At 37.0% G+C, this 24,995-nt stretch overlaps 3 protein-coding genes across 5 annotated transcripts in view; 1 reads left to right on the forward strand and 2 right to left on the reverse strand.

The window, feature by feature from the left end:
* The window catches only part of LOC107673750 (1-phosphatidylinositol 4,5-bisphosphate phosphodiesterase delta-4-like), a 10,040-nt gene extending 4,219 nt beyond the window's left edge, over positions 1–5,821 (reverse strand). The window contains exons 1-9 of one of the 2 annotated variants that reach the window (XM_016467520.1): positions 5,678–5,821; positions 4,981–5,022; positions 4,694–4,852; positions 3,753–3,981; positions 2,935–3,064; positions 2,618–2,849; positions 1,879–2,080; positions 1,309–1,453; positions 956–1,105 (exon numbers count right to left, since the gene is read on the reverse strand). In XM_016467520.1, the coding sequence (XP_016323006.1) occupies positions 956–1,105; positions 1,309–1,453; positions 1,879–2,080; positions 2,618–2,849; positions 2,935–3,064; positions 3,753–3,981; positions 4,694–4,852; positions 4,981–5,002 (1,269 nt within the window). In that variant the 5' untranslated portion in view covers positions 5,003–5,022; positions 5,678–5,821. Of the gene's footprint in view, positions 1–955; positions 1,106–1,308; positions 1,454–1,878; positions 2,081–2,617; positions 2,850–2,934; positions 3,065–3,567; positions 3,625–3,752; positions 3,982–4,693; positions 4,853–4,980; positions 5,023–5,677 lie in introns of those variants that run through there. The other variant, XM_016467521.1, reaches the window with a different exon arrangement.
* A 4,640-nt stretch (positions 5,822–10,461) lies between these two features.
* Positions 10,462–20,035, forward strand: LOC107673738 (coiled-coil domain-containing protein 93). 2 transcript variants are annotated; one of them, XM_016467488.1, is made up of 23 exons: positions 10,462–10,573; positions 11,288–11,401; positions 11,495–11,589; positions 11,709–11,820; positions 12,314–12,412; positions 12,573–12,629; positions 12,838–12,938; positions 13,844–13,880; positions 14,901–14,999; positions 15,129–15,179; positions 15,580–15,666; positions 15,842–15,955; positions 16,038–16,100; positions 16,176–16,249; positions 17,002–17,083; positions 17,182–17,256; positions 17,678–17,749; positions 17,835–17,943; positions 18,360–18,442; positions 18,580–18,617; positions 18,748–18,832; positions 19,421–19,534; positions 19,668–20,035. In XM_016467488.1, the coding sequence occupies exons 1-23, from the start codon at positions 10,490–10,492 to the stop codon at positions 19,722–19,724; spliced, it is 1,902 nt and encodes a 633-aa protein (XP_016322974.1). In that variant the 5' UTR covers positions 10,462–10,489; the 3' UTR covers positions 19,725–20,035. The 2 variants fall into 2 exon arrangements, with proteins under 2 accessions (XP_016322974.1, XP_016322975.1); XM_016467489.1 differs by lacking the exons at positions 19,421–19,534; positions 19,668–20,035 and having other exon boundaries at positions 18,715–18,796.
* A 311-nt stretch (positions 20,036–20,346) lies between these two features.
* LOC107673737 (ATP-dependent RNA helicase DDX18-like) overlaps positions 20,347–24,995 on the reverse strand; it is a 7,152-nt gene continuing 2,503 nt past the window's right edge. Inside the window, exons 4-14 of the mRNA XM_016467487.1 lie at positions 24,045–24,180; positions 23,842–23,942; positions 23,527–23,726; positions 23,338–23,452; positions 23,108–23,247; positions 22,797–22,958; positions 22,551–22,703; positions 22,330–22,443; positions 22,188–22,244; positions 21,923–22,100; positions 20,347–21,227 (exon numbers count right to left, since the gene is read on the reverse strand). Coding sequence (XP_016322973.1) covers positions 21,082–21,227; positions 21,923–22,100; positions 22,188–22,244; positions 22,330–22,443; positions 22,551–22,703; positions 22,797–22,958; positions 23,108–23,247; positions 23,338–23,452; positions 23,527–23,726; positions 23,842–23,942; positions 24,045–24,180 — 1,502 coding nt within the window. The 3' untranslated portion in view covers positions 20,347–21,081. The remainder of the gene's footprint in view (positions 21,228–21,922; positions 22,101–22,187; positions 22,245–22,329; positions 22,444–22,550; positions 22,704–22,796; positions 22,959–23,107; positions 23,248–23,337; positions 23,453–23,526; positions 23,727–23,841; positions 23,943–24,044; positions 24,181–24,995) is intronic.

Genomic DNA, 24,995 nt, shown 5'->3' on the forward strand with positions numbered 1-24,995 from the left:
TATTGACTTACATTTCAAAATAAAACTTTATAAATTTAACATTGTTTCTAGTTCATCTAAAATAAAATATGCTATATAAATAAATATTCTCCATGAGAGCAGAGCCCAAAGCTTGTGGCCAGTGATGTTCGGACTGGAGTTTGAACCTCTGCTTAATGATATAAACGGGAATCACCCACGAGCTCTCCCGCGATATATCTACGTGGAGATATTCAGTGAAGTAGTGATGTTTACTCAAAAATAATGAGCCCCACAAAAATAAAACTAAACTGCTCGTTCAGAAAATGTTATTGTTTAAAGTAGCATTAACTATTTCACATATTTTAATTGTATTGTACACAATTCTTTTATGTCAGTAGTACTGTTCGGGCTTACAGTCTCGGACTTTTGGACCCCACAGTATTAACAGATATTTTAAAAATCAATCCTATAATAGGTGATATGAACCTGACGTCTTCATATGTGACCATTAATAGTTAATGAAAGTGCCCATTGCAGTACTATGACTATAAGACATAGTCATACTATGAATATAAGACATAGAATATTTTAAGATCCAAGGAAGTCATCCATGTTTTTCAAAAATAAGTCATTAAGAGCAGTTAAGTTAAGTGCACCACTATCTATAAGGCACTATACCTATGGAAAGCCGTTGTAACATTTAATCTATAAGCCGTACTAGTATCTATTTTCATGGTACTAGTACCTATTTTTTAGATACTAGTATCTTTTCCATTAAGTACTAATACTTATTCATTAGGTACTAGTGCTTATTCTTTAGGTACTAGTGTTTATTCTTTAGGTACTAGTGCTTATTCTTTAGCTACTAGTGCTTATTCTTTACGTACTAGTGTTTTTTGTAAAGTTACTAGTACTTATTCATTAGATACTAGTACTTAATCATTAAGAGCAGTTAAGTTAAGTCCACCACTATCTATAAGGCACTATACCTCACCTCTGGGGATGGTAGTTTGCTGGAGACTCCCTCTACTGTGTTAGTCAGTAGCATATCACCCAGAATGTCTCTGAAATATCGAGCCATGACTTCCTGTTGCTCTATGCTGCAGTGGTTTTCAATGGACACGATGAGCGGATACTCAGATGCCTAGAAGTAGGAATGACCGTAAGATTAATAAATCTGGAAATAGATTATTATGTATGTGTAAATAATTAATATTAACATAAACATCAGTATCATATAACATTATTAACTGGTATTAACATCAATAATGCCAATAATGTGAACAACAAAGTAAATAATTATTACTAGATATTCATATGAATATTGATATTTGAAACATAGATCACCTTGAAGGCATAATTTGCAATAGTAGCAATCACATCTTTGAGGAGAATCTTAGATGTCAGTGTGTGTCCATGATAAACTACCGGCTCTCCATTCGATCCATTCCAGCAGTCCACCTCTACACACCTGCAGCCTCGTTTCAGTGCCCTTCAGAGGTTCAACCCAGCACAAATAAACAACCACTGTCATGAACACAAAGAACAAAGCGTAATGCATTCAACTAGGCCAGAGATGCCCAAACCAGGACCCACGGGCCAAAGTTGGCTTGTGGTGACCTTTGATTTGGCCTGCCATTCCACACCACAAGAGGAAGGAAAAAATGAAACATTCAATCTTCATTTCTAATGTACGTTTTGTTTTTGTTCTTTAAATGTGTGTTTCATTATTTAAAAGTGTATTTGGGCATCTCAGAACTAGGCGGTTTCAATTTCTCTGAAGTTATTGAACAGAAACATTATACATGTATGAGAGATGCTACTACTTACATTCTCATAAAATCCTTTTCCACAAAAGATGTCATCAAGAATCTGTGAAATCAAGTAGACACATTACCATAAATAAGCAGAACTCACTGGATGTAGGCCTCAACGCTGCTTGGTCCTTTTAGCTGGTCCTCCATCAGATAAGTGTTGTGTGATGAGGAGATGTAATAGTGGGCCAGAGGTTGGCTCATGTCCTGAAAAAGGCCCTGCCGCTCTGGATTGAAGATGGATCCCTCAGGAGACGTCAGGTACATTAAGAACCCATCGACTGACATCGAGTGATTCTTTCTGGCTGTACAAGAAGCCAAAATGAAGCATCTTATTTGTTCAATCTTCAATACTTAGTAATTGTCATGAGTAAAGGACCACTTCACTGTTGCCCATGCAGCGATCTAGTTTAAGTGCTCAACTACTCCATTATTAAGAGTATCCAAATAGGCAAACAAATAATTTTTCAATTAAATTTTTAAACCTCAACCCTCATGATCCCTAGAGTGTCTACAATTTACTGCTCAGTCTAAAAAATGTTTTCTGAAAGAAAATATTATTTAAAAAATAAATGAATTAAGCTATATAAACACTATATTAAGCTAACTTCAAGCAAAGCAAAAGTTAAAAAGCTAAAGTTCAGCTAAATATTTCATTGTGCCTACCACATTAAAATGTATAAGTAAAATTTATCAGGAATAATTAATTTAGTTTGTGCCCTTTTCTCAACAGGGCATCAAGTATTTAATAGATTAAATATTATAAAGTGTGGTGATATTCATATATATCACAGAAATTATAACTGAAGAGTGTAGTATAGTGGTTGATGGTGGATCATTACCTGTGTCTGAAGGCTCATAGCAATCGATCAGCTGAAGGGCATGTTCATAACTGCCCTCCCCCTCTAGCTGCTCCTCTCTCAGGAACTCCTCCAAATCACACTGGGACAGACTCTGTCCATCACTAGAATAATCCTGGAATAAGTCCAGCACCTCTGTTCTCTCTGTAAGCATTTTGTAGAACTCCACAAACTCCTGGTCCTCCAGGGTTCCTGACTCAGACTTATCTGCCATCTGTGAGAAAATGTCAACAAATGACAATAAGGTTCAACATGGTGTAAATTTATGATGCAAAATCACATAAGCAACACATAATCACCATAAAAAGACAGCATGCATGCTCTTCATTCATGTCCACGTTCATCATTTTCAGTAATTTCTTTGCCTCCTTAAAATTAATTCTGCCATCCTTGTTTAGATCTGCCTTCAAAAACCAGTCTGAGATCCATCTGAGTGGAATGGTTTAGGTTGATAATTTAAGTTGACAGTGAACAGCTGGACTTCATTAACCTCTTTCTCTCTCTCTCTCTCTCTCTCTGTTTGTCTGTCTGTCTATCTATCTATCTATCTATCTATCTACCTGTCTGTCCTTCTATCGTTCCATCCATCTATTCATCCATCATCCGTCTGTCCATCCATCCATCCATCCATCCATCCATCCATCCATCTATCTATGCATCCATCCATCCATCCATCCATCCATCCATCCATCCATCCATCCATCCATCCATCCATCCATCCATCCATCCATCCATCCATCCATCCATCCATCCATCCATCCATCCATCCATCCATCCATCCATCCATCCATCCATCCATCCATCCATCCATCCATCCATCTATCTATGCCTCAACATGCCTCAAGCAAAAGTACAAAAGTAAAATAAATAAATAAATATTTTCACATGTAGTTCTGTAAAGCTACTTCAAAAAGGGCAGAAATTAAGGATACTGGTCAAGTTTGGTGCTCTCATCCATGTTCTCCATGTTCTCCATAAGGACTCTGATGCCCTGAATCCAGGATCTATCTATGCCTCAACATGCCTCAAGCAAAAGTACAAAAGTAAAATAAATAAATAAATATTTTCACATGTAGTTCTGTAAAGCTACTTCAAAAAGGGCAGAAATTAAGGATACTGGTCAAGTTTGGTGCTCTCATCCATGTTCTCCATGTTCTCCATAAGGACTCTGATGCCCTGAATCCAGGCCTGAGCTTCCTTCGCTGAATCAGCCACCAGGTCCAGGTTTCCCCTACGGCCGCGAAACACCAGAGTGAAACAGCGGTCAGCAGGAAAATCATCTGCCACATTGAGGAGCGCCTCAGACTGATGTCCCTCGCGAACAGCCTCCACATCACTGATGGAGACTGAAAAAAATTGTAAAGACAATATAAACTTTTTGTTCAGAGTCCTTCTTCTCACAGTTTTTAATGAACTCAAACTAGTGCTTGAAAAGGCAAGCTTCATTATTACTAATACTTCATGTTTTACTGTTGTTTTACTAAAGGAGCTCTTAATTTAATTGGAAGCTGAAGATGTTCATAACCCCCCCCCCCATGGTGAAAAGGTAAAAATGACAGGTGTCAAAAAAAGCCACCCACTGATACCCATAGCTACTCCCCTTTGCAGCCAGCAAAACAATTGAACTAAATGAGCTTATGAATATTACTTAAGACACATTTACATTGGTAATCTAATTAATATTATTATTGAATTTATCCCTGGACTTCCAGTTCCAATTTCTCTCATGTCTAATCTGTTACCCTGACATGCCTACTTTTATTCGTCCACTAATGTATACCTTTTGGATTTATCTCCAAATTACATTTAAGTACAATCAATAACTGCTGATACTTCAAGACCATTACTTTCTATGCAATAGCTAATAGCTTTCTCATATATAAGCCTGTTTGTGTGTTTTTGTTTTGGCAGTCAGTATATATTTTCTTAAATAAATCAGTCATTTTTAGCCCATCTTGGATCAATTATACACAATTAAAACTAGACCTGAACTAACAAGATTACTGAAGCATTTAAACCATCATAAATACTAAAAACCTCAACTCAATAAGGGCGTACAGGTAGAATAAGAGGTTATTGCCCAGCTGGATTTATATGCGATAGTCTTGCAGTCCTCCTGAAGTTTGTAGTGCCTCAGACGCTTCCACATACGAGACTTCACCTTGCGCAGAAACATGCCTGCCTTCATGGCTTCAAGGTTTTGATGACCCTGTTCACCTGCCAGAGAACGAGAAATGGCCATCAGCAATATTCAGAAACACCAAGCTTATTTGAACAACAAACACACACACACACACACACACACACACACACACACACACACACACACACACAGGATGACTTACAGCATGTTTGAGGTGATTCCATTTTCCAATATTTCACCTTTTCTGCAGACACAAATAAACATTATTGTATAACCATCTCCCCAAAAATAATTTTTTCTGGTAACAAATGCCTATATTGATTTAAAGGAAAGACAGACTCACAGACATGCTAAATTAAATCTAGAAATAGGCTGACTGCATAACCATTGTGCCCTATTTTACAATGGGGAGACAACTTTCTAGTGAATTTCTCCAAAGGAAAAACATGTTCATTCAGGCAAAAGTGAAGCGGTGTGGTCAGGCGAGTCATGAGTCATGGCTAAATATGTCTCTGAGATCCACACGATCCTCTGCTGGCAACATCATTATGTTCTGTTATATCCCAAGTGGATAAAGTAGAATCTAATTTAGCTCTTTCCTGCCATTATTTGGTATTAAATAAATGGATATTGTATAGCATTACCAGACTTCACTTTGATTTGAACCCTAAATGAGGCCATTAGATTTTTTTTTCTTAATGTGCCCTTACACAATCCTAAAATATTGTAGCAGTTACAGAGTCTTAGTGCAAATGAAGACCATATTATGCTCTAATGTGAGCCACTAATAACAGTAAATGCTGACAAAGTAATGTTGTAAACACAGCAAAGAGAGAAGGGAGAGGGCTGCAGACAGCTGAAGCAAACAGACACAGAAAAAGAGGATTAAGAGAACTCACCGGACTAAAGGACGTCTGATGAACTGACATCTAGTGGAACTGAAAGAGCTACACGGGGAGGATGGGCTCTGCTGCGTGTGAAGGGCTGTGAAAACAGAGCCGCAGTCCGGGCTGCTTCCACATGATGCATAGCCAGCCTTCTTCCTACACCCCTTCCTCTGCCTCATTCCTTCCTAGACACTCCCACTTTTCCTTTTTTCCTGTCTTTTTAGGTGCAATGGACAAATCATATAAAATAGAAAAATCATTATCATTAATAATTACAATTCTGCATTAAATAAAGAAAAATTAGAAAGTCTATGTTACAATTTATGAATTTTAAACAGTTTTACACCATATACAATATAAAAAGTCCACATATTTCACAATATTACACAAAAGACACAATTTGTACCATGCACATTACAATAATTAGCCGGAATTATGAGAATTATAAATAGACAGAATGATGCACAATATGCACAGCCGCAGAGGGACTATTCTTTGACAGTTTGTTTCCAGAATGTCAGAATTATAAACCCATTTAGACAGCCAAGCACAATAAATCAGCAGGATATACAGAATGGTGAAGTCTATACCAAGTACAACCTATATTTACATATATATTTACATAAATTATTTTGGCAGAAGTGACTTACAAATGAGGAAAGATACAAATACAAGCAAAGCATGGAAATGCTGACAAAACTCATACTTGTAAAACATTCTGGTTTAAAAACACTAAGATCAATGTCTTGACTGAAAATAGCTTTAGAAGCTTTATTGTTGAGCAGGAGAGCTAATATCGCCACAGCAACTGAAAACTACCAGGACATATAATAGAAATATCATAATGCTGAGTGTACATATTTAAAGGTAAATTCTATTAGCATTATTTCTTAATACAAATAAATGATTTGATTTGGCTATCACATAAATTTTTCACATTGCATCTTCTTTGTTTTTTTGTATAGCTTTTTTGCACAAATTAAACAGTATAACATACACTCTTAAAAATAAAGGTGCTTCACGATGCCATAGAATAACCTTTTTGTCTAAATGGTTCCATAAAGAACCTTTAACATCTGAAGAACCTTTCTGTTTCACAAAAGGTTCTTTGTGGCAAAAGAAGGTTCTTCAGATTACAAAAAGGTAAGAAAGAGATGGTTCTTTAAAGAACCTTTGACTGAATGGTTCTTTGTGGAACCAAAAATGGTTCTTCTATGGCATCGCTTGAAGAACCTTTTGAAGCACCTTTATTTTTAAGAGTGTAGTTACATATCATTGTTTTAAAGCAGATGAATTTACTGCAGCTGGAATCTGATATGTGCGATAGAAACATGTCAAGATTATTTATTTATGCTATGTATAAATCAATAAATCAGCTTTGTGATTTGACTTTTGTTGAAGGTGCTTCATCCATATATAGCCATAGTCTCAGCCAATATGAATGTGATGATTTGTGTGGCTCTTTATTAAATTCAAATAAAACTGGATGCTCTATGTGGGTCTCTTGGCACTGAACCAACCACTTCTACTTGTGAGCAAGCTCAAACTATTCAACTGTTAAATAATTTTACCTTGACAACTCCAACCTTAATTGCTGAAATAATACAGAACTCTAATTCTTCCTCATGCCAGTTAGATCCTGCACTCACATTCCTTCTGAAACACTGAAGTACTTCTGTAATTTCTGCTTCTATCTCACACTTAGTAAATATGTCCTTTATCTCTGCCACTGTTCCAATTTCACTGAAAACTGCTGCTGTTACTCCTGTTCTTAAAGAAATCAAACCTGGACCCAGCTGATTTCACCAACTATCGTCCAATCTCCAATTTACCATTTATTTCAAAAATTATAGAAAAATTTGTTGCCAATCAGCTACAGTCTTTTCTAGCTCTCAGCGATCAGTTCGATGCATTTCAATCTGGTTTTCACTCTCATCACAGCGATATTCAGATATACACTGCATGCAGACCAGAATCTATTCACCAGACCACATCACTATCTACCTGTGTCAACGAGCTAAAGGCCTGGCTAAATTCAAATTTTCTCAGTTTGAATTTGAACAAAACAGAAATTGTAATTACTGGCCCCCCTTCACTAACAAAAAATATAGTAAATGCTCCCAGTTTCAACCTTGATGCTACAACAATTTTTCCATCTGCTACTGTCAGATATTTAGGCATTACTCTTGATCCTTCACTGACTCTGGATGTTTACATTAGTAAACTGTCCAAAGCTGCATTTTTCCAGCTTCGCCGTTTAGCCCAACTTCGATCCTATGTTTCTCCAAAAGATGCTGAATCATTAGTGCATGCTTTTATTACATCACGCCTCGCCTACTGTAATGCTCTTTTTGCCAGATTACCATTGCACTCTTATCTCTCATTTACAATATATTCAACATTCTGCTGCAAGAATATTAAACCATACTAAACGATCTGCTCATATTACCCCTATTTTATTTAAACTCCATTGGCTCCCTGTATCATTTCGCATTACTTACAAAACTTACTTTTAAATCACTCAATGGCCTTGCTCCTCCTTATCTTTCTGATCTACTGTCTCCTTACGTTCCACCTCGATCACTTCGATCTGCAGGGTGTGAACTTCTTACTGTACCTAGATTTCATCTATCTTCAATGGGTGGCAGGTCATTTTCCATAATTGCACCTAAACTATGGAACTACCACTGGCACTAAGAACAATAACCTCACTCTCTGTATTTAAATCACAACTCAAAACCTACTTGTTTACCCAATACTATCAGTCATAACATGTTCTTTAGACAGTCTCCTCATCCTATACTACCAGCTATAATTCTCTCGGGAGTATTTTCATTCTCTGTATTTTTGTTTGTTGCATTTACTATTCTTTGTTTGTTACTTATTGACACTATCCTTTTTCTGTTATTACTTATACTATGTTATGTATCTCTGTTTCCAGTACATAATTGTACCATGATATGCAACTGCAATCATGTCTATCCCCGGACTGGGCAAATGTCCACTGTCCACTTAATTTGATTAATTGATTGTGAAATGACTGTTTATGATTATGTGAATCGACTGTCTATTGTGTTACTGCTTTTGTACAGTGTCTTTGAGCTTGGGAAAGGCGCTATATAAATTAAACATATTATTATTATTATTATATATTGGTTTTAATTTAGGCCTATATTTCTTAAATTTCCACCTGAACGTCAAGAATTGTTCAAATGCATGTTAGCAATATTGCACATAAGTGCAGGAAATATATAACAAAGTAAAACCTAAATGCAGATTTTGTGATTAGTTGACATGATAAATTGTAGGTGCTTCATTAAATGTAATCTGTAATTTATCATTAGGTAATATTCCACATGGGTAATGTTAATCACTGTTTGGGTACTTTATAAATAGCTTAAATTATTTGCAGAATGGATTCAGCAGCGTGCACAGAAAGTGTCCTCTTGGGTTTTGGTCCTCTGAGGCCTGAATGAACTCTTCAGGCCAATGAAGTCAACTAAGGTCACTGTCACATTTTCTCTAAACATGACAGTACATTACAATGTCCTCTGTAACAAGAGTACAATTCATTGTGGTCCTTGCTTAGACGCTTATAGTCTATTCACAAAAAATCCAGAGTATTCCTACACTGTATATATCCTGCACTCAAGAAGTAAAAATATTTAATATACAGAAAACATACGACCTACTGAAAGATGATGACTTTAAAACAAATTAATTTATAATTTAACAAGTCTACAGAACAGCCACTTTGTCTTACCACTGTCATTTACGCAGTGTCACATCTCTGAGCTCCTGCCATAAAAACAAACACCAAAATTTATACAAGACCAAAACAATTGTCTTCACTTCTTTAATTTGCTTTCTTTAACAACTATTTAAACGTGTAATGCCACGATGTTTGATAGCTGAACAAATGAGAATTGTTCTTCATATTTCACTTATAGGCTACTCTTTAGTATCATGCCAGTCTGCTGGATTCGTTTTCATTTTTATTTTATTTATTTATTTTTGTGGGGAACTTTTACCGAGCATGTACAACATCAGTATGTTGTCTTTGCCAAGCACACAAAATAAGCACGGGTTTATGGAGGACGAAACCTGCAAAAACAATAAATAAATAAATACACAAATAAATAAATAAATATGCAAATAAATAAATAAATGTGTGTATAAATACACAAATTCTTGTTTAAATACATATAGAAATAATTAAACATGTGATTAAAGTAGGCAAATAAATAAAATAAATTGGTGGGCAAATGGAAAATGTTTAAGGAAATGCTAAACTCATCCTATTTATTTTCCTTTGATCACTCATTTCTTTCTGAATATAGTTCCGCATTTATTTTTCCTCTGCACAACATGCTAATGAGAGGGTGTTCGGAATGGCCAGAGGTGTCATTTCCCGGCACTCGATATTCACAAATCTAGGGACCGTCTCTAAAGTTACATACGACATTGGTATACACTTTTCTAACTTCAATAGCATTTGAGGAAAATTACTTACAGTAACACAACCAACTGTGAAGCATGAAGCATAAGCATTTCCTTAAACATTTTCCATTTGCCCACCAATTTATTTTATTTATTTGCCTACTTTAATCACGTTTAATTATTTCTATATGTATTTAAACAAGAATTTGTGTATTTATACACACATTTATTTATTTATTTATTTATTTGCATATTTATTTATTTATTTATTGTTTTTGCAGGGTTCGCCCTCCATACGGGTTCAGTATAGCCTGTTAGTGCGCATTTGAACGGTGACAACGTTTGCGTCACGTGATTAATCTCACGTGACACATCGTGATCATCATGGCGGCCACCTCTGTGTTCCAGAGAGTGAGAACGGGCTCGAAAATCGGAGCGCAGTATGATCAGGAGGGCAATCTCATCAAGGTAATACTGAAAACAAAACATTTGAGCACTCATATTTGCCCATTTGCGTTTGCAATCAGTTTTATTGTTTTTAAGGTTATGCATTCAATCCACTGATCTCTCTCTATCTCTCTCTCTCTCTCTCTCTCTCTCTCTCTATATATATATATATATATACTAATCTCTATTATAGATCAGTGATTTAGAGAAACACGTCACTTTAACGTATCAGTTAAATAGAAGTGTATACATGTTCTTCTTGTGAAGAGACATATAAAGCACCTGTATATATAATATGTCATTATACATATGAGGATAAACGCGTCTGCTAAATTAATAGATTTAATATGTAAGTTATTATCAGCATTACTGAGTGAAGAAGTCCTGCGTTTTAATTATTTCTAATAACTGAAGTTTATTGTCTGGCGAATGTAACGCAGTGTACAGTAATATAATTCAATTAATGTGCATTAAGAAAATAAATAACAAGTATAATATAATATATGAGGTATCTGCAAATGTAATTTACAAAGCTTATTCTACGATTTTTAGATGCATTTTTGGAATTGTTTGGATATACTGCTTGTTTATTTCAAAATTTAAAATTAACTGGTGTTTAGTGGCAAGTAACAATAAAAGTTTAACAATAAAATATCGACTTCTTATTTAAAAATGTGTTTTAATGTGCCGAGTTTGTACTGTCATACTGACTGGTGTATGTTCTGTGATTGACAGGTGGAGACACGTGAGGATGAGGAGCAGAGTGTCAAGCTTGCGGAGATTTTGGAGCTGTTGCTCGCTGCTGGATATTTCAGAGCACGCATTAAGGGACTGTCACCCTTTGACAAGGTATGTCAGACTTTACACACCTGTACCAATCAAATTACAGTGTGTTTTACACACCATTAGTTTAATTATGAACGGTCTCTGCTTGTACTTTAGGTGGTTGGAGGAATGACCTGGTGTATAACTACATGCAACTTTGACATTGACGTTGATCTGCTTTTCCAAGAAAATTCCACCATTGGTCAAAAAATGTGAGTGTGTAGAACAAACAGCATTGTAACATGAGAAGAATGAAAACTGACAGAAAGCTTCCTGCTTAGATTGAACTGAATTCTGGTTAATGTGATTATCTGTGTCTTTTCCATTTAAGTGCTCTGACAGAGAAGATTGTGTCAGTTCTGCCCAGAATGAAATGTCCACACCGATTAGAGCCTCATCAGATCCAAGGGTTGGATTTCATCCACATCTTCCCTGTTGTACAGGTATGAACACCTGTATATCTTTGGCACTTAAAAGAGCTGAAGACCTATGCTACCTTTCAAAAATTTGGGATCAGTATGATTTTATGTTTTGAGAGACGTTTCTTTTGATCACCAAGGCTGCATTTATTTGACCAAAAATACTTTAAAAATAGTAATATTGTGAAATGTTATTACAGTTCAAAAGAACTGTTTTCTATTTGAATATATTTTAAAATTTAATTTATTCCCCTGATGACAAAGCTGAATTTTCAGCAGCCATTACTCCAGTCTTCAGTGTCACATGATCCTGCGGAAATCATTCAAATATGTGTCTAATATTTGTGCTCAAAAACATTTCTTAACATTCTAACTGTCTTTACTATTAATTGATTAATTTAATACATACATTTCTTACTTACTGACCCCAAAATTAAGGTATAATTGGTTTTATAAATAGTGACGCATTGTTCTGAGAAACAGTGCAAGAATAATGCATCTTTTGCTACATCTATAGTGGCTGGTAAAGAAGGCGATTGAAACCCGGGAGGAGATGGGAGATTATGTCAGATCATATTCCATCTCTCAGTTCCAGAAAACACATGCGTTTCCTGAGGTGAGACAACAGGCCAACACTGAAATATAATTAGAAAGTATTAAAGGGGTCATATGATGCTGCTAAAAAGAACATTATTTTGTGTATTTGGTGTACTGTAATGTGTCAAACATGTTACAATCTGTAATCTTTGAAGTCTCTGTAAATGTGTTTGTTTTAGGATGAGGAGTTTGAATTAAGGAAGGCGAGAGCCATCAGCACTGTGGTGAATGTGTGTGTAAGTATCTGATAAGCTTTTATACATCAACACATCATGAGCTTTAAAGTATTGTGCTTGGCTCAATGGGTTTAAATTCGGCCTCTCTGCTGAATTTAATATTGCCTCCCTATAAGAAACAGCTACAGCACTGATGTGCCATCAGTTCCACTCTTTGTATTTAATAATAGAAGATGTGAGATATTGAATACATTGTGTTTGGGTGTAGGAGGTTTATGCTCCTCAGAGGCGTTATAAACGGCAGGTGGATGCTGGGGAGCTGCTGGATGAAGAGTCTCGGGTTCATTCTACCTTGCTGGAGTTCGGCAGGTACTCTCTTCTCTTCCTTTACAGGACCTGAGTACTTTGTACTCTCATCATGTCCAATTGGAAATGAACTGAGAATTGTTACCGTGTTGTGGCTTTTAAAAGAGAGAAGTTACTTGAGGGATTGTTTATGCACTACCTTTTAAGAGTTTGAACTTAACCACTTGAGGTTAAGTTCAAGTTTGCGGCATAGACTCTTTAAAATACATCCAAGAGTCTGTTATTGTGGCAAAATTTCCACACATGATGCGGCACAAAATGAAACGTGATTGGTTGCTTTACCTGTCAGTCATATGGCCTCTTGTGCGGCCCTTGGCCATTCAAAGCAGCCTAGGTTCCCAGACCTTCTGCTGTCAGTATGAAGGTCTGGCTAAACGAGACTAATTTAGTACCAATTGGGAGGACCAATTTTTTCTAGATTCTCTTTCATTCACCCTCTCTTTTGTTTCCTTCATCTTCAATGGTCTGTTTCCTGGTTCATTGTATTTCAGGGTCAGACAAAATTTCCATTAAAGACATGTATTAATTCTGTACCCCTATCATCATCTTGTTCTTCATATGCTTCCCTTTTTCTTTCTGTCTGTCTCTTTTATTTCAAAAATCAGTCCATGCCTTCTCATATCACAATATATGCAGTGAGTATGACTGAGGTTCAGTTTCTGGGAATGGGAGTGACACAGATTGACAATTAGTCAGATTGGCTTTGCATCAACTGCATTAATGTCTTTACTTTTGCATCTGCCCAAGTGCTGTTTTTCACACATTGCATCTAAATGTATTGTTCATGTGTAATTTCCTGTCATGTGGTGTGTCGTGCCTGTAGTCTGATGTGATTTGACTCTTGCAATGAACTGCATGCTGTCTGTAAACATAAAGCATTTCAAATCGTTTCTTGTCTGTTTCTTCAGGCGCTATGGATTCAGCAAACAGTCTAAAGCAGGCACGGTTAGTATCAGATGTTGTTTTCATGTTTTCGACCAAAACATAAAATAAAAAGTCTAGTCAGAGAAGGTTAGAGTTTAGAAGCTGACTCATTGGTCCATGGATAAATGAGATAAAATGGATAAAATCTTAATAAGTAATGGAAATTTATATGGTGGATATTTTTTCTAGTTCAAGCTTTGCAGTTTGCTAGAATTGGCTAGAAGTTGTTCTTTGTGAGTGCAATCTTTATAAATAGATTTAAAAAAAATACTAATGCTGTCAAATTGATTAATCGCATCCAAAATGAAAGTTTGTGTTTACATGATATATGTGTTTGTACTGTGTATATTTATATGTATTTATATATAAACACTCACACATACATGTTTACATATTTTACGTATTTAAGAAAAATATATATTTATAAATGATTTATATTATATATAAATATAAACCTATATTACATATATTTCTTAAATATATACATGTGTGTGTGTGTGTGTGTGTGTGTACATATATACATATAAATATACACAGCACACACATATATATTATTATGTAAACAAACTTTCATTTTGGATGTGATTAATCGATTTGACAGCACTAAAAAAATATGTATCTCGTAATCTTAAAAAAGTGGAAAAGTAATGGGAATATATTGGTAATATAATAATCCAAAAGGTGTGGCAACTTCTGGTAAATTTTGTCATTAAACAAAATCATAATTCTGTTTTACACTTCAAAAGTAGTCATCCAAGCAAGACGTTTGACAATTGCTTTGAAGCCTGGTGTATATTCTGTATGTATATTCTGCAAACCCAGTGGAATCTCATTTAAACTGATTCAGAATGTTGCAACTTTCAGTTCTACAGGCAACTCTGAAGAAATCAGCAAAACAAAACAAAAAATGGTTGACCCTAGAATAGGCCATGTGGTGTCCATCTGGGTGTAATAGATCACAGATGGACGGTAGGGCTTGGCACTGACCTTAGTTCTTTTTGATTGGTTGTTAGTTTGATCATGTGATGTTGTTTCTAACAGGCAGTGGAGCAGAAGCAGGTGTTGGCTCAGGGCACACAGGGTGTGCCTCCTGGAATGGCTCAGGTGTCTGAAGAAGAGGACCTGCAGGCAGCAGAGGAGGTCAGTATGATCATATGAACCTACGTGTGTCCTTCAGTCAACTCTCAGTTGTACTTAACCACCCACTCTTTATCTGTCCAGAGTTAATTTTCTATTAACCAATCAGTTCTGTGTGATTTTTTTTTACAGCTCAGAATCAAAGCCCTGATGACTGGAATGGCTGCCATGGCAACAGAGGAGGTACATTTCTAAATGCTTAAAATGCAAAAGAGTTAAAGGGATGGTTCACCTAAAAATGTAAATTCTTACCCTCTTGTCATTCCAGACCTTTGTGACTGACAAAATGGTAAATAAAGTGACGGAACGACATGTGTATGAGTAAACAATCACAAAATTTACACTTTTAGCTAGAGTGTCCCTCTAAAGGAATATTTTGCCCAAAAATGAAAATTACAAAAGTTTATGGTCAGAATGACATGCAGTTGAATAAATGATGACCATTTTTTACTTTCCCTTTAAAAGTTGATTATTTACTTAAATGTCCTCAGCAGATGCCTTCTTACTAAGGCAACATTTTAAGAAAAAAATATAAACAGTCAGTGGTCTCATTATTTACACTATTTCTGTGTGTGTTTTGTAGGGGAAGTTGTCAGCCAGCACAGTGGGGCAGATTGTTGGACTGCAGTCTGAGGAGATCAAGCAAATTGCAACTGAATATGCCGAGAAGGTGAACAGCGTGACAACTTCACTGAACCTCTAAGAAATAGTCCCTTTATTTTTACACCAAGAAAAATTGCTTGAGGCTGATATACATTTTCGGAATTTGGAATAAAATGTAAAAAAAAATGTATAAGTTGTGTAGTGTATTCGAAGCTTTATTGTACATATGTGTGATTGGGCAGGCGGAGCGCTCTGTGGAGGATCGGCCAGAGAGATTTGGACCTGCGCAGCAACACCGGCGGCAACTGGCGTCACTCAACAAACAAATCACTCAAAAAACAAAAGAACTGGAAGATGTAATACACAGTCATACACATACCACATATTGCAGTTTTCAGAATGCTGATATCACAGTCATTGTTACTTGATTTATTCCAGCTGCAATCCAAACAGCAGGAGGCCAGAGCGGCCCGTGAGGATGCTAAAATCAAACTAGCCGAGGTGAAACAGGTGGACAGACATATACTGACAGATAACTGGTTGAATTGGACCATTAATGTTTGTGTTTGTTTTTAGGCCACAGCACAGACTGAAAAGCTGGAGAGAGAGCTGAGCTCACTGGAGGACATGGAGTCTCAGACGGATTCTGGGTATGTAAACAGAGCACCTGGAATTATCTAAACTTAGGCTGCATCTGAAATCGCTTACTCTCTGAGTAGGTTCCTCTTTTGAGTAAGTACTTACTTCCTGCTATATAGTAGGGAAGTATGCATAATTGAAGGCAGCCATATTTTTCCAAGTCATTTTAGACAAGACACGTAATTCTAAACTCAGTGAGCTCTCTAGTTAGACAGCATTTTAAACATTCCTGACATGAAGGCACTTCCAAAAGGTAGGTAAGATACCATGTTCTGGCCAAATTCTAAAGGCATGGCCACATTAGTAAAAATGTTGTGGGCAAAAAACATCCACTTCAAAGGTCTGCTACAGTAGTGTAGCGAATGTATGAAGCACCGCTCGCTCACACAGAAGTCACTTGTAGACCATTCAGCTTTCTGTTGGTCAGTGTTGCAAATTCGTATGAACAACTAAACCAATGCAAAAACTGGGTGGGGAAATCTTTCGCCCTCACACACAAAATTTCTGATTGCATGGATTCCTATTGAAATGACTGCATTTCGTCTGGAAAGTTCACAGAACAACAGTAAATGTGGGTTACATAGTTCTGTCTAATTAGAAACAGACTATTTGCTTGTATACGTTATGCTTATTAGAGCATCACGCTAACACCAAACTGTATAGAAATCAGATGAAAAAAAGTAAAGCCAAACAGCATGAGAATTCTTAGAAAGTGTCAGTATCCATGTGTTATTTTGAAGTATTGTTTGTTTTTATCTTTCAGGTTACTGGAGAAGCTTCGTGCATTGGTGGCCATGAATGAAAACCTCAAACATCAAGAACAAACGTTCCGCTCACATTGTCGCGTATGTTACTGTGACATCTTTTTTGTTGCAATACCTTGCTTCGGTTTGTCAGTAACACTGAAGACATGAATGTATCATTAATGGTTATTTGTGTATAGGAGGAAATGACCCGTCTGCAGCAGAATATTGAAGAGTTGAAGCTGGAGTATGGAGAAGAAGGAGATGAGAAGAAGGTGCCTATATAGTCATTCTAACTGAAATGGAACCTCATATGTGACTGATTTGGAATGCTCTTCATAGGCAGCAACACTTTTTGGTATTGGGATGCCACTATGCTAATGGCATAAAAGTACATAGAATACAAAAAATATTAGACAAAAACCCAAAAAGATTAATTAGATATAGCTTTTTCAGGCAATACCTCACATTGTCCACTTATCTTTGACACACTTTTTTAAATTTAACTCTTTCCATTGCCTTATTTCTTGTTCCCAGTGCTGCCTTAGTAATTTGACCAAAAGTAGATGTCTTAGAAGGTAGCCTACCTTTTGAAACAATCCTCTTAATGGGAATGTGCCAAGGTTTTGGAACAGAGCTGGTCTGTGATGGTCTAGTTTAGTTTCTCAGATTTACCCTCTGCATGTGTATTTGAAGGAGATGAATATATTGATTGACCAGCAGTACACTGCAGACCGAGAAAAACTTCAGAAGATCCGTCTGCTTATGGTAGGTCAAATTGAATTGATGGTTTTACTCAGCATATTACTCAAGAGATTCTTTATACTCAGTTTTACTCTGCTGCCCCCTGCAGGCTCGGAGGAACCGTGAGATTGCCATCCTTCAGAGAAAGATTGACGAGGCTCCCAGCAGAGCCGAGCTGACCCAGTACCAGAAACGCTTCATTGAGCTGTACAGCCAAGGTCCGTGTGTGTTTAAAGTCAGCATCTATTTTTTTTTTATTTTTTTTTTTTTACCTCATAATTTTTAATTATAACTTGATCTTCCGGTGAAACGGCAGACTTCACTCTGGTGATATATGCCAGACTTCTGCAGTCTTTAAGTCTGCTTAATCTCCCCTTTCGTACAATTGACCTCAAGATCACAATCAGATCTGCCTTCAACTGATAAATTGAGCAAAGACCCTGCTTTACATTAGTTTCTTTCTCAATAATCTGTTTTACTCTGATGTATGTCACAATACAAAAGAAAAGATCACTCACTGCTTCTATTACTTAACAACTTTAAGGTGTTGGCTATAAAATAGATCCAATTGAATGAGCTGAAATCAAAGCCGTCACTTTAAGCACTCTTTAATTGTTCATTTGGTGTTTTTCAGTGTCTGCAACACACAAAGAGACAAAACAGTTCTTCACGCTCTACAACACCCTTGATGACAAGAAGGTTTACCTGGAGAAAGAGGTATCAGATTTGTTTAGCTTTGCTATTGGGAATGAATTTTCTTGTATTTATGGATGGAATCAGATTCTATAATCAGTCAGTGTGTAATGTTTAAAAGGATGTGCAGTGGAAATGAGACACTATCTTTTCTTTCACAGGTCAATTTGCTGAACTCCATACACGATCATTTTCAGCAGTGAGTTTCAAATAGGATCCATGTAGAAATTTCCCAATACTACAGCAAGAGCTTCATACAGTCTCAAATGATTGATTTTGTAATGTCTTTCCTGAAGGCACAGGTGAATGAAAAGTGTGTGTGGTTTTAGGGCCATGGCTTCATCGGGAAGTAAAGAACAGTTTCTCAGACAAATGGAGCAGATTGTGGAAGGAATCAAGCAGAGCCGCATGAAGGTACAAAACCAGACTACAACCTTATATGTGACCCTGGACCACAAAACTAGTCTCAAGTCGCTGGGGTATATTTGTAGCAATAGCCAAAAATACATTGTATGGGTCAAAATTATTGATTTTTCTTTTATGCCAAAGGCATAAAATGTTATGTTCCATGAAGATATTTTGTAAATTTCCTACTGTAAATATATTAAAACTTAATTTTTGACTAGTAATATGCACTGCTAAGAACTTCATCTGGACAACTTTAAAGGCGATTTTTTTGCACTCTCAGATTCCAGATTTTCAAATAGTTGTGTCTTGGCCAAATATTGTTCTATCCTAACAAAGCATACATCAATGGAAAGCTTATTTATTCAGCTTTCAGATGAAGTATAAATCTCAATTTCAATTGACCCTTATGACTTATGACTGGTTTTGTGGTCCAGGGTCACATATCATATAATAGAGGAAATCTGATACTATTGATCATTACTTCCATTTTGCTAATGAATTAGTTCCACTCTGGCTATTTGTGGTTTTACCCCCTCAGACAGGAACATGAATTGCATTAGTGTGTTTTTCTAATGTCTATTTGTGCACTTAAAGATGGAAAAGAAAAGACAGGAGAATAAGATGCGCAGAGATCAGCTGAATGATGAGTACTTGGAGCTGCTGGATAAACAGAGGCTCTACTTTAAAACTGTCAAAGACTTTAAAGAGGTAAATGCTCACACAAGTTCATAGTTTTAGATTAATTTCTTCCCTCCTCCTTTACAAAGGGTGTATAGACATAAATCTATTGATAATTGATATTCTGGATTGAGGAAACAAATGCATGTCTTGTCTGTTCCAGGAGTGCCGCAAGAATGAGATGCTGTTATCTAAACTGAGGGCAAAGGGAGCATCATAACAGCTGGATTTGCGCACACACCCCTTTAATACACAACTCCCAAGTAGCACTTCAAAACACACTCGCATTCCCTGATGTTGGTATTTCATTGCATTACAGCCTCATGCTGAGATCACATCTGCTTTCAGACTAAAACACTGCTGTTCAGTATGTTTATGTCAGCCTAGATTTTAGGTTCAGAGACTATAAAGCATGTAACTAATGTACTGTTTAACTGGAAATGTTTTGTGCCTTGTTGCCACCTTATTTAAACCCATAATGTATATAACACAAATTCCCTTACGAATCACCTTTGTTTTTATATCATGATAAAAATTTGCCATAAGACCAAAGCATATTAAAGGAAAAATGAACTACCTGCTGATCTGACAGATTTATTTACTATAGTGGTTTCAGACTAGCGAAGACTCACATATGATACAATCATAGTAGAAACAACCTGGCATCTTACTGGCTCTTCAGTTCATAGATTGCCTCGACCTGTAAATAACATTACAACTGAGATTTGCAATTCTGCACATTTTAAAGATGGTAGCCTATGGCTACTAGGACTGGACAATATATAATATTTACAAATTTAACAAAATATTTAATATAAAATGAACCAACCTCATGACTATTGTGACAATGTGCTGCTTTTTATTTTACCCGTATTGACTATGCTGTTGGCCAGCTTTGTGCATGTGTCATGACATACGAGCGTAAGAGTTCCAAGACAGTGTTTTTAATAAGGATTTAAACCTCATTAAAATGCCAAAATATGTGGGAAGTTCAGTTCATTGGTTATCAATTGGTCTGTCAATTCCTTTTACATCACAAAAATATTTGTGTAGCATTTTAGGGGTTTTTAAATGTTTTAGCAAGAAAGTAAGCATTGTTTATTTTTATATTGGTAAATAAAAAATTATTCAATCTTTTCTTTCGGTGAAACAGTATGGAAAATGTCTACAGTTTTAACTACGTTTTACAATATTTATTTTAATTTAACCAATCACTCTAGGAGCAATTTTAAAAACAAAAAAATTAAATGAAAATCAAAAGGTGGCTCTATCAAGATCTCTGTATGGCCCAGCCCTAGTTGCTACTAAGGTTGTAGGTTCAATCTCATGTGGAGAGAGCAGACAGCATGAGAAGAATTATTCATAATATAAGTTTAATGAGTTGGGCCAGTAACAATAGAAATTAAGCATAATATAATGGCTTCTGAAAACAGAATTCTTTACAGGCATGGAATGCAGACTGATCAGAGCTCTTCTCAAAAGACTGAGACCAAGTTAACAAATTGACAAGTGTGTAGTCTGACAGTTACTCTGTATAGATCAAAAGAGGTGCATCACAGGGAAGATTCATCTTATTCTCAGCGTGAGAACTGTCTGCCGTCTCCTTTCCTTTTGCTGACATGTTTGAAGATCTTGGCCTTGTGGACATTCTTAGATTTCTGGTAGCCAAAGCCTCCACCACCGCCTCGCTTCTGCATCTTCACCCCTTTACTGCTGTGAACGTCTGAGAGGGAACGGTTAAGGAACAAAAAAAAAAATGTTTCTTAAGCACCAAATCAGCACAATAGAATGATTTCTGAAGGATCACGTGAAACTGAAGAGTAAAGGCCCGTTCACACCACGCACGATAACTATAAAGATAACGATAAAGATATACTTCTAAAAATCGTTCTCAATATTAAAGAATAGCAGAGTCCACACCACAACTATAACGATAACGATACAGAGGAACGATATCATTGTGATCACTTTCAAAACGATTTTTTTCCAGCTGATGAACGATAAAACACTGACAGCCAATCAGAATCCATCCTGCTGTAACAAGCTCAAGAATTTAAAGCGGCAGACACATGTGCGCTTAGTATAAACAGACGATATCGTTCGCTGGTGTGGACGCTAATATTGTTATCTTTATAGTTATCGTTCTTGGTGTGAACGGGGCTTAAGACTGGAGTAATGATGCTGAAATTTACATTTTAAAACAAAATAGAATTATTTTTATACTTCGCAATATTACTGTTTTTACGGTGTTTTTGTTTAAATAAATGCAGCCTTGATAAGCATAAGAGACTATTACAGACTCCAAATGGTAATGAATGTACAACCACAACTCCACAATTTCACACTAAAACAAATTAAAACTAAGTAACAAGTTCCACATGCAAGAATATTCACTGTAATACAATGCTGAAAGGATACTGAGGTCCACAAAAGGAGGCACTTTAAACCCAAAGGACACTGCCACTTTCGGGAGGTCTAGCGTCTCTACATTATAGATTTGTTTGAGGGAATGAGAGTCGTAAGCTCTGACATAGGATTTGTAGGCCTCCTGAGCCGATTTGTGAAGGTAGTAGTTCTTCTCTATCAGCTTCTCCAACTGCAAAAGACCAAAGCAAATACAAATTTGAAATTAAAGGGGTTATGTTTGAGATTTAGTTCAGTTTGACCGAATATGAAGTCTCACCTGAGATTGAATATCAGAGATTTTAGCCCAGGAGAACTCAAACTCACTCAGAGGGACCTTTAGAGGAATGCAAGAGAGACAATTCATCTTGACATGTTCAACAGCTTGCCAATATAAAATCATAACTATAGTGATGTCATACTTTGGCCTGTTTGAGGAATCGTAAAAAGCCGAGCTCCTCTGGTCTTAGGATCAGGAGGGCATGTCCTCTACCATTAATACCACGAGCTGTTCGTCCCACACGGTGGATGTACTCCTAAAACATCAACAGAAAAATCACATATAAAATCCTAATACAAGTGCATATATCTAGCAGCAAGGCTGAATTATGTGCACAATGGACTTGGGGTGTGACTGCTGTACCTTTGGATCATCGGGTGGGTCGTACTGAACAATCCAGTCCACTTCTGGGATATCGAGACCTCTGGCAGCCACATCCGTACAGAGGAGAATGCCAGAGTCTGCGTTACAGAACTGGAAAAATGTTGTAGTTCTCTTTGTCTGTTTCTGCTTCCCCTGAAAGCCCGTGAAAACAAAAGCATTCATCACACTGCTTAAATAGCACTTCTCATCTCGCGCTGTGTGTGTAATGTGTGCTCAGTGACTCACGTGAATGGCCATGACAGGCAGATCGATGTAATTGAGCAGCTCATAGTGGTACTTCACAGACATGCAAGACGAGAAGAACACCATCAGCTTCTTCTTACGGTTCTTCTTCAGAAACGTGAAGAGCAGCAGGAAGCGTTTTTCCGAAGGACATACAACATATCCCTAAATACAACACAAACCAAAACACAAATATGATATTATACATGACCAACTGGTACTGATAAAGGAGTGAGTTTGTTTGTTTGTGTTTAACGCCATGCCAGCTTTTGTGGCTATTTCCGATAAAGCAGTGGGACAGGTGAGCAGTTTACCTGTTCTAGTCCTTCCACGGTGGCCGTGTCTTTGTTGTCATCCACCCCCACATACAGCGGCTCCTTCTTGAGGGAGATTCGTGCAAGATCCTCCACCTTACGTGTCTGTGTTGCGGAAAATAACATGGTCTGTCTTTTTTCTGGAAAGAAAGAGAAACATTTAAGGACCTGCAGGAACCCTGCTTTAAGGAAGTGATGTCAGAGTGATCAGGTTAGTCATTGGCTCTTACTAGGCAGAAGTTTGATGATCTGCTTCAGTTCTTCCTCAAAGCCAACCTCCAGAATCCTGTCAGCCTCGTCAATGATCAGACACTGAAGGTTCTTAAACATGAACCCGGGTGTGTTCTGTGGAAAGAAAAAGAGGTCAGGTACACTCCACAGACCCATGTGGCAAAGCTGTTGATTGTAAAAGGCCATACCTGCAGGTGATCGAGAAGTCTGCCAGGTGTAGCAACCAGGATATTGACTCCATTGGCGAGTTTCTGGGCTTCAGCAGAACGGTTGCTGCCGCCCATGATGAGGCCGTACGTGTGCACATGATGAGTCATCAGCTCCTTCAGCACACCATACGTCTGCATGGCCAACTCACGAGTGGGGGACAAAATGACCACTCCAGTCCCTGACACACACACACACCACAGTCATGATACACCTCTAAGGTCATACTTACGGGTCTGACTGACATCTCCGCTATGAATAGGACTATAACAATCAGAGAATGCCAATACACTCACCATTTCTGGGCATAAATTTGAGTTTGTAGATAAGCTCTATGGCAGGAATCAGGAAAGCTAGAGTTTTACCGCTTCCTGTTTTAGCTGCAGCCAACACGTCTCTATTGGATAAGAATGAGCACACATTCCAAACATGAATACAACAAATGTGATGATTACAGTGCCACTGAAACCCTGCAATGTCTGATGCACCGCAAACTCACCTTCCTTCCAGCAGAGGTCGTATGGTCTTGTGCTGGATCTCAGTCATGGTTTCAAAGTCCATTTCCTTCACTCCCTTCAGTGTATTCTCACTGACCACTTCCGCCAAAGAGGCAAATGACTTGTCCTCAAATGCACCTGAGAAAGTCACCAGTGAGGAAAACAAATCATAGTTATCTAATCATGTCTATGAGAAAAATTTAAATAAATGTCCAATAAACTTGTTATTAAAAATCAGAATTGTTTGTTCTTCACCAGCCAACTGAATAATAAAAAAAAGCCTCAGTGAAATTAAGATTTATCTTACCATTTATTTTAATAGTAATAAAACATCCCTCTATTTTTGTCACTCAATTACATATAAACAGTACTTTTTAATTTATCTTTATCCAAGAAATACAAGTCTAATAAATTGATTTATTTTTTAGAAAGAAAAACATTTTAAAAGATTATTTTGTGTTTCAAATAAAGCAAAAAATACAACTGTTCTTTACCAGTTAACTAAATAAAAGAAGCTTCTGTAAATTTACGATTAAATTATCTTATTTTATTAGTAATAAAACATGCATCTCTTAATTTGTTGTTCAATTGTATGTACAGTAGGGCTGTGCAATTAATCGCATGCGACTGTCATGCGCATCTCGTCAGTAAAGCCGGTTCCGTGATTAGTAGTAAATCTCCAGCACGTGCTTTCAGATGGAGCGGCATTTACTACACAGAGCCGTAGTTCACTGACAAGCTAGGCGATTTCGCGTTCATAATCGAATGAGATTCATCTGCAATTATGAACAATATTGCCTAATTGTCAGTGAACTACGGCTCTGTTTGGTGAATGCCGCTCCATCTGAAAGCACGTGCTGGAGATTTACTACTAATCACGGAAACAGCTTTACTGACGAGATGCGCATGACAATCGCATGCGATTAATTGCACAGCCCTACTGTACTGTATTC

The sequence above is a fragment of the Sinocyclocheilus anshuiensis genome, unplaced genomic scaffold, assembly GCF_001515605.1.
Source record: "Sinocyclocheilus anshuiensis isolate Anshui unplaced genomic scaffold, SAMN03320099.WGS_v1.1 scaffold808, whole genome shotgun sequence".
In the NCBI taxonomy this organism is placed as follows: domain Eukaryota; kingdom Metazoa; phylum Chordata; class Actinopteri; order Cypriniformes; family Cyprinidae; genus Sinocyclocheilus; species Sinocyclocheilus anshuiensis.

Excerpts from the sequence above, each read along its gene's own strand:
- LOC107673738 (XM_016467488.1), top strand. The coding sequence starts at position 10,490 with ATGGCGGCCACCTCTGTGTTCCAGAGAGTGAGAACGGGCTCGAAAATC. Across the intron at positions 12,413-12,572 it reads AAACACATGCGTTTCCTGAG|GATGAGGAGTTTGAATTAAG; the intron begins GTGAGACAACAG and ends TGTTTGTTTTAG. Across the intron at positions 18,618-18,747 it reads ATACACGATCATTTTCAGCA|GGCCATGGCTTCATCGGGAA; the intron begins GTGAGTTTCAAA and ends GTGTGGTTTTAG.